We start from the raw sequence: 10,000 nt of genomic DNA on the forward strand, positions 1-10,000 counted from the left end.
CTCTCTCATTCCCTCTTACTCACACTTTCCTCCTCACATTGCCCTCTTACTCACTCTTTCCCCTCACATTTTCCTCTTAATCACACTTTCCCCTCACATTTCCCTATTACACTGTCCCCCTCACACAAACCCTACCTGACACACTTACCCTTCCCGACCTCCCAACACACATTTCCCTCATACAGCGACATAACATCCCCTCACTTTTCCCTCTTACACTTTCCCCTCACACACTCACCTGAGATAGTCCCTCCGACACAATATGAGGTTGCCCTTTGTGAAGAGCGTAGACCCAACTTCCCCAAGGCGACAGTCACAGCATCCGCACTTGAGACAATCTTCGTGCCAGTACATCTCCAGAGCCTTGAGGAGGTATCTGTCGGGAGAGTAAAGGGTTGAGTTATTCGGATTTTGTTGGTTGGTGGGTTGATTCGTTTGTGGTTGTGTTTTGATTTTTTTTTTTTTTTTTTTTTTGGTTGAGGTGTTATCGATGTGTTTTGTTTGTTTTTTTGTTTGTTTGTTTGTTTTTGGCTAAGGATTTGCTAAAAAAAAAATAATAATAATAATGTCCTTATTAGGGATTTTGTGATTAACGATATCAATAATAGGAATAATAATAGTAGTAATGTAAATGGATAATAACAGTAATAATCATTATGATAATGTTTAGTAGTAATAGTGGTGATGGCAGTAATAATCACAGAAGTAAAAGTAATGCCAATAATAATAACAATAGTAATGGTGATCATGATCATAAAAATGATGATGATAACAAGAAAAAAAATGTTAGTAGGAAAAATGATGATAACAATGATACAGTAACCTTACTAATGATAATGAAAATGAAGATAATAACAATAGTAACAATAATCTTTATTAGCAAGATATCTTTGTACATTAATTTATCTCACGGAAGTCCGCCAAAATGTCTATATGCTCCGTTCAGTATCACTACACATTTATTGCTGACACATAGCGTAGATAATACTTCTCAAAATTACTGGTTCTCTAACATGCGGTCCAATCATATAGGGAATCCGATTGCTTGGCGAATCTCATAAAAGACCAATCCGTTGTTATTAAATTAATAAAAGGGAAAACAGATACGTCGTTTATGGTTGGCTTGATATGTCTTCCATTTCTATCATTCTAACAGTTATAGAGAATCTCTTTTCACAATTCATCAACATTCCCAGAAAAAAAAATATCCACGAACTAAATAATATCGAAGTAATTATTTCTATATTCCGCCAGTCGCTTCTCAAAGAGGAATTTCCGTTAACGTGCCATTCCCTCCTTCCCTTCCCCCCCCTCCCTTTCCTCCCTTTCCCCCTCCGTCCCTCCCTTTCCCCCCTTTGTCCCTCCCTTTCCCCCCTTTGTCCGAAACCTAAAGCCCCGCAAAATATTGTTTTTGTCGTCTATCACGTTGCCTCGAGCTTAGCGTAAGGCCCGGACATGGCGACATTAGGATTTGTTTTAGCTTAATCCCTTGAGATGAGAAATGGCGGTATTTTAAGCCCGGTAACGCGCACTGGTCTTGCCGGGTATCGTCTCCCGCCCGCGCGAAATTGTCAATATTTCAGTTTTCGTTCTGGTTGCCGAGGCGGGTGTGTTCTCGTGTTTTCTTTTTTCTCTTTTTTCAATTTATCATCTATTTTTGTAAATCTTATTTTCGTGTTTTTTTCCTCTGTGTCTCTGCGTTCTTCGGTTTTGTTTTATGTCTAATCAATTCTTAATTGATGATCTTATTCTTTTGTATCCCATTATTTTTCATCTCTCTGCTGTCGTTATCTTTTATAGAATTCTGAAGGACTTTTCGTTTCATCCTGTAATACAACCTCCCCTTTTATGTCTCCCCCCTCCCAATCCAACATATCATTCTTAAAACCACCACCTCCAGTGAAATTACACGAATGACAATCACCATTTCAAAGGGTAACAAACAGCCAGTCGAAAACCAACACCTCCCGCCGTTTGTTTTGGTTTTCATAAGCGTTCGCATATGAGAATCCGACTCACCTGTCGTTAATCCGCTTTCCACAACCAGCGCAGTCCTGGGGGCTTGTGTTGCGCTCTGTCTCTGGGGCGGGCTTCATCGTCATCTGTAGAGAGAGGGCACGAAAGTGAGTAAAAAATGAGTAATTGAACGAGTCGGTGAGTAAAATCGAAGAGTGCGGAAAAGGGAAGAGGAGGAGGGAACGAGTGAGCGAGGAAATCAAAGAGGACGGTAGAGGGAAGATAGGAAAATGAGTAATGAAGGAGTGAATGCGTAAATAAAAAGAATTCCTTTATCATTACTATATTTTCTTATGGATACTAATAGTACTATAGACATTATCATGTATCTATATATGTGTGCGCGCTTGTGTGTTTATATGTAAATATATAAATCATACACACAAAACACATCCGTCAGTAAAAGAAACCAGATTAATCACACCATATTCCACAATCCTAGACATACAATCGCGCTCTAGCCAATGCACTTATCCAACCATCCCCCCAAATACCTAATAGAAAGAACATCAACCGTTCGTTCCTTTAGGTTAAAACGCAGCGTTCGCGGATCCGCCGTTTCTGCATGCGACTGGAGCGGCCGAACGTTCGGGAAGATGACGAACGCGCACGTGTTAATTACCGCCGGCGGGAACTTGCCGAAACTCCGCCGGTGGAGGAGGAGGAGGGGGGGGGAGTGTAAGTAGAGAGCTTGTTCCTTGTATTAACTGCCGCTTTGCGAAGTAGGATCAATCAAAGTGATATTAAGACACTTTAGCGAAAACTTTGAAGTCTGGATGTTGGCAATTAGCGCTATGACGGTTGTGTGCGCTGACATGTTCCGCCGGATTAGTTTACATGTTTATACATTTCTTTAAAAAAACTGATAGGTGTGATATCAATATTGTGCTGATATTTATGTGTTTATATTTTCTTATATATTTTTCACACATTCTTTTCAAATTGACGCACAATGTTGATCGGCTGAATTTTGAGCCGTCTGATATAAGATTGAAGCAAACCTGTTTTAGAAATGCCAAAATTAATCTATCGGTCGTTAGACAAAAATAAAAATAAACTTTATTGTATACTGCATAGTTTTCTTAAACGACTGTCATTGTTGATGGCCAATTGTTATATGATATAGATAGAAAGATAGATACTCATATAGAAAGAGAGAAATACACGGGAGAGAGATTGAAAAAAAAATATATATATTTTATTTATTTAAATCAACGTTTTATAACGCGTGGATCATAGTGTCTATTATGACTATGAATAAAACTTTCGTTATATTTCTGATGCATAGAAATATTTTAGATACATATCTAGATTTTTAGATAGACATAATACTACTAAATGTCCGCAAATAAACATCTATTTACCAGAAATCACAGATTGTCGCCTGTATGTCGGTATAGCTTTTCGATATTATTATTGATTATATATATAAGTGTCCGTAATATTTCCGGAAATTAAGGCACCCGCGTGCAACATCGCCGATCACCTGCAAAAAGCCCCAAGTCAATATCTCTCCGTTCTCCAGAATTTAGCGGAAAACGGACGGACATACAATCCACAATTATTATTTATTTAAAATAAATAGAGAGATAATCAATCTTTTAAAAAATAATACCACATAGATATATATCACAATCCAATACAAAACTACAAAAATATCAAAGCAACTCCGATACAAAACTTCTTATCCTGCTTTCTTGTTTTTTGTTAACTAAAGCGATATTAATGAACCGAAGTTCTTCCATGTATCTTCATTTCGTACCCGAAGTCATTTGCTTGTTTCTTTTGTTTATCGCACAAGAAACAGCGGAAGAGATGCGTGTAGTGAGAGCTGAGCGATTTTTGTTGTTGTTGTTGTTATTTTGAATTTATTATGTTTGTTTTAGTCTGCGGTAATCGGTTATGGTATAATTTTTTTCCGAATATTTTCAGTTTTCGTTTTTTCTTTCTCTCTCTCTCTCTCTTTCTTTCTTCTCTCTCTCTCTCTCTCTCTCTCTCTCTCTCTCTCTCTCTCTCGTGAATATGGAACTGTACTTTATTAAAACAAAAACAAAAATATTGATAGGATATATTTTCTTTATCGGGCCACTAGAAATATTTCACATTTAGCAACACTTTACAATTTAATGTTACAACTTTTTTGTTTATGATTTTCAATTTTACTAATACGTTATAAACTGTTTTTCTCTTTGTTTCTATTTTTTTTATCGGATGTATCAATATTATCGTAAATAAATTCCGGACTTTCTTGAAACGCGCTAACACAAAACGATCATCTATGGAACAAGAAATATTTTCCGTATTTTCCAAAAACATTGAGGCCGAGCACAAAATCTGCGTAGACCATAAGACCTTAGAATAAAAAGCATCGAGCGAAAACAAATGTCTTCCTTTCACCATCGTGCATTTCTCCCCGAAATTTTAGGAAAAAGCGAAGGCGAAATTTCCCGCCATTTCGGAGGGAAAATTTCGACTTTACTCTCCGGAAAAAGTATCTCAAGCACAACAATTACGGATATCCTTATTACCTTCCCTACCATTTTTTATTCCTTGTTTTGCTCTCTCCGTCTTTCTCTGTATCTCTCTCTCTCTCATCTTTCTTCATTTATCGAATAATTATGGCCTTCAATCGCCTTCCTCGAGCACCGACACTAACCCCCTCTCTCGGCCAAGCTCCGAACTATCACATAATCCCACCCGCGCTTAATCGCATTTTCCCGCGCTTTTCCGGAGATCATTTCGCGAAAGGAAGCCAGGACAGAAGGCATTCGGACTCGCTAATAAACTGTTCGATTTTGTGGAATCCTCCCAATGAGTCGTTTATATGAGGCCTCATTTCCTCACTTGGCTGGAAATTGAGTATATGCAAATGTTGAAACAAGTCTACATCTGCCGTTGTTGCAAGGGTGTAGTTTATGCTATGCGCGTTGCATAATGTGATGAGTGATGCTACGCACATTATGCTAAGGCTAGATACAGTAGTAGTAGTAGTAGTAGTAGTAGTACTATGAGTAGTAGATTTAGGTGTTGTCGTTATTGTTGGTGCTATAAGCAGCGGCGGCGGCGGCAGTAGTACCATTTGTAGTAATGGCGCCAATAAGTTGTATTAATTACGTAGGGAATGTCATTTTAGATTTTTAAGTACTCATTACACATTTAGCACGATAGGTTGCACACGTTATTGCTTATTAATGTACGCATAAATGTAGCTCATTTCTCTCTACACTTAAGTATATGTCCCCTGTGTTCGTCTCTCCCTCTCTCTCTCTCTTTCTCTCTCACTCTCTCTCTCTCTCTCTCTCTCTCTCTCTCTCTCTCTATCCATCTATCTATCTCTATCTATCTATCTCTTTGTCTCTCTATCTATTCTGATATTTGCATGACCGTTAACTATGATATTACTTATCTCAATTTTAATCGGTATATAGAAGTTTTCACCGTTTTGAGATATAAAAACTTTAGTTGCATTGGGTTTCTACGATGTTCAGTATAGCAATGAAGTTCATCAGCGTGTCGTATTTTTTTTTATTAAACTTTATTGTATAAATAAATAGGTAAAGTAAAAATAAGTAAATGAATGAGTGCGTGCGTGTGTGTCTGTGTGTGTCTTTTCTCCCCCTCCTTTTTTTTCCCCTAATTCTATCCCCTTCTCTTCCTTTCCTTCTATTCCTCCCTTTCTTCCCTCCTTCTTCTTCCTCCTTCATCCCTATCTTCCCTTCCTTCCTACCCTTATTTCCTTCATCCCTTCGGCGCAACTGTGGCGTCTTCACTTAAGGAAGGAAAAGGTCACTAGAGTGTTCTTGACCTTATTCCCGCACCGGCCTTTCGATACGAAAGTTCAGCGTCTGGAAGTGATTTAGTCTACGCGCTCTTCACGCCCGGTTTCATGCGTTTCTGTTAAATGTCTAAAATACATATAATGTTTGATAAGGATGTTTTTTCCATGTGACTTTTTGATAACCCTCGGTGGCGGAATGTGATGATCTGAATATTATTGTTTTCCTTCAAAATTTAGCTTCCTTGATAAAACTCTCTCTCTCTCTCTCTCTCTCTCTCTCTCTCTCTCTCTCTCTCTCTCTCTCTCTCTCTCTCTCTCTCTCTCTCTCACTATTTTTTTTCTCTCTCTCTCTCTCTCTCTCTCTCTCTCTCTCTCTCTCTCTCTCTCTCTCTCTCTCTCTCTCTCTCTCTCTCTCTCTCTCTCTCTCTCTCTCTCTCACGCTCTCTCTCCCTCTCTCTCTCTCTCTCTCTCTCTCTCCCCCTCTCTCTTTCTATCTCTCACTCTCACTCTTTACTTATCTATCTATCTAGCACTTACAAACACACCCATGAACCAATCTTGAAAGCTCTCCTTACCAATACTTCCATTCTAATAAAATCCATCCCGCTTATCAATTAACGTTGCAATCCGAAATATTTACTTGGCAAATCTTGCTCATGAAAACACTCTGGATCGATAAACCAATTAATTCTTTAGAACGCATCCTATTTGCCTTGAAATCTTGGTTGGAGGTTGATCGCCAAAATACACCGGATTGATTAGCGCGAATAATTATAATTCTTATGAGTGATTCACGATTTCTAAAACCGTGGAAGCCTTGTAATTGTTGCCATTGTGAATGTCGATATCGATTTATGTTAACAATTGGAATATCAAGGTTGAGGATGATTTTATATCTGTCATTGCAGGAAACCGATTGAGATTCACAAGACTTGGACACTTCTTGCAATTTCAACTGTTTATTTTTTGTTTTGTTTTTTATTGTTTTTTTTTTCTTTTCTTTTCTTTTCTTTTTAAATCTCTAAAAATTATTTTCTATTAACCATAACAGAAAACTCAGAAAACAAATTACACGTGACAAACATTTCTTTTCAATCATTTTTATTATTATTATTATTATTATTATTATTATTTCCGAATGCAATAATCGAAACCTCAAAGGTCTTTTAGATATGCACATTTATTCCTCTATTCATATCCACTATTCGCACTGTTATTAATCCTAGCAACAGTAAGATAAAGTCAAAACTCAAAAAGACATAAACACAATTCCTTTTCCTCATTTTCTTCTTCAACACAAACACACTTATTATTTCCCTTTCTTCGACACACACACACTTCCTTTTCTTCTTCTTTTCCCAACAGAAACACACTTTTTTCTTCTTCTTCAACACAAACACACTTCTTTCTTCGTCTATTTTTAATCCCCGCACCATAAGCTTACGCCCGGCCGCTCGCACGCCCGCCCGCTCGCCCGCTTTCTCGAAGATAGATGCTCGCCCCAGATGCTTCAGGTTGCCCCAATGCATCATTAATTTTGCTTTGAAATCCGGCTACTTGGGATCAGATTACTGTCGTTAAATATTTGAGGAATTTTGGACCTTAAGTGGCGCAAAAGAGGCGCGGTCGTTTTTTTTTTTTTTTTTCTTTTTCGCTTTTTTTTTTTTTTGACAGTTGGTTTTGTCAGTGTTTTTTGTTTTGTTTTTGTTTTTTTTAATTCCTGTGTTGCCGTGTTGTTTGGGGGTTATTTATGTAGTTGGTTGTTTGAATGATACATACACACATACACACACACACACACACACACACACACACACACACACACACACACACACACATATATATAATATATATATATATATATATAATATATATATATATATATATATATATAAATATATACAGTTTTATATATATCAATATATACAAATATATATATATATATATATATATATATATATATATATATATATATATATAATATATATATATATATATGTATATATAAATATATATACATATATTTTTTTTTTTTTTATATATATATATTTATATATATATTTATATATATATTTATATATATATATATATATATATATATATATATATATATACATACATATACATATACATATGCGTATATATAAATGCGCAAGGCTGAATATGAGAGTGTGTGCTTGCGTTAGTGCGCAAGCATGTATACACCGCTGATCTCTCCTCTCAGAAGCACTCGTTGTGCAAACACTTCGGGAAATCCTACCTCTGTTCAATATCCAAAGACGTGTCCTTTTTCCTAAGGCAATACCAAGGAATCGTCCTCAAGAAACCTGTCAGTCTGGAGGATTGTTCTCGTCTCATCGAGCTGCTTAATTTGTGTTTTCTTAAACGGAAATGATTTATTATTATTTTTTTTTTTTTAAATTGAATCTCGGTGGTTCTCTTAGCCTTTTCACTTTTTATCTATTTCTATCTATCTGTCTCTCCCTCTATCTATCTATTTATCCATCTCTTCTTATTTATCTCTCTCTCTCACTTTCTCTCTGTCTGTCTGTCTGTCTCTCTCTCTGTCTTTCTCTCTCTCTGTCTGTCTTTCTCTCTCTCTGTCTGTCTTTCTCTCTCTCTCTCTCTCTCTCTCTCTCTCTCTCTCTCTCTCTCTCTCTCTCTCTCTCACACACACACACACGCACACGTGGGATTATGCATTGGAATCCTTCAGAACGCAACTTTAGAAATAATTTTATAGTGAATAATAAAAGAAAGTGTTATTAAGAAATCGCTATATTCGCAAGCACAATATTCACTTGCGTCTTTAGTCTCTCTTAATTTATCAGAAATTGAATATATATCATCGACATTATGTACATTTGATGAAAAAATATAATTAGAAATGAATATGGACGATACCAGAATTTGAATAAAAAAAATCACATTTGTCTTAGAAAAGCAGTTTTACGGTGAACATAAGAAAAAAGAAAAAAAAACAGGAATGATGACAACTTACTACTTGTTACGATGAAATAAGTCATCGTAAATATTCATGGAAAACCTTGTTATGATAGATATACAGATAGGTAGATAGACAGATGAACTGATATACAAACACGTATATAAATATTAATGCCTGTTATTTAGGTATAGATAAATAGATGGATTTTTTTCTTTTGCATGGACATATAGCTAGAAGAAAATAAAAACGTGTGTGTGTGTGTGCAGCAAATCAAAATCTAAATTTACTAAAAACATACATAAACTTGTTTTTGAGATTTATATGAGAAAACCTAATAAGAAAAACAAAATCAGATGCCCTAAAACACAATTAAAAAGACGCGTGAAAAAAAGGTTCAAATCCTCGACGTTTCGAGTCAAAACTAGACCGCCCTGTGGCCCTCAAAGTGGCATAATTTCCCCCTGGCGAAGAGAAGCCCCCCGTCCCTTACTTGTTTTTAAAGTACACTTTCTTCCTGCATTGAATTAGAACTGTAAAACCATTGACAGTGGTCCCAGATGTGCACCTTTGAAATTGGATCAAGAGGTCGATATCAAATCGTTTTAAGGTAATTCTACAATAATGCTAGAGCACTATGTTGTTTTTGTTGTTGTTTGTCTTTATGAGAAATTGTTTTTGCGTGTTCCTAAAAACAGATTTTAGTGGAATGGGACGAACGGATGGACACACACTCCACAATTAATATCTAGATTGAAAACAAATAAATGAACAATAAAAAAAGGATGCAGGAAAACTGGGAAAGTTACATAGACGAAATTTAGTCTAATAGTAGATTCATAATATATATGATTATTTGTGGCTCATAAGCGGATTGCAGATGGTAAGGAAATCATTTTCATTTCCCATTGTACCTTGATGAATATCATTAATTATTCTGTTATTGTTTCTTAATGAATGTGATCCTGTTGATTACAGACGCTGAGGCTTCTAAACAGGAAAATAACATAATTTTTAATTATCTTTACTGTAATTATTAATGTGTTCAGTTGTGCCAGTGTATATAAAATCAGAAAATGCCAAGTAGATTTGCCTTACATATGTTGTAAATAAAGTCGTTATGTACATATACTTTTTTTTCTTTCTTGATAATGAATTCAACAGAAATTGCTTTGTTATCAATTCTGTGTTTCTAAAATAAAATACCATTGATTATTAATGGATACGTTCATTATTTTTCTTCTTTCTTCTGATTTCTAAAG

General features: G+C 35.9%; 1 protein-coding gene across 1 annotated transcript in view; it reads right to left on the minus strand.

Moving 5' to 3' along the window:
- LOC122259045 (LIM domain only protein 3) overlaps positions 1-10,000 on the minus strand; it is a 41,886-nt gene that overhangs the window by 22,188 nt on the left and 9,698 nt on the right. The window contains exons 2-3 of the mRNA XM_043025517.2: positions 2,020-2,102; positions 239-376 (exon numbers count right to left, since the gene is read on the minus strand). Of these exons, the coding sequence (XP_042881451.2) occupies positions 239-376; positions 2,020-2,102 (221 nt within the window). The remainder of the gene's footprint in view (positions 1-238; positions 377-2,019; positions 2,103-10,000) is intronic.

The sequence above is a fragment of the Penaeus japonicus genome, unplaced genomic scaffold (genome assembly GCF_977035675.1).
Source record: "Penaeus japonicus unplaced genomic scaffold, GWHDUDI00000001_assembly GWHDUDI00000039, whole genome shotgun sequence".
NCBI lineage: Eukaryota > Metazoa > Arthropoda > Malacostraca > Decapoda > Penaeidae > Penaeus > Penaeus japonicus.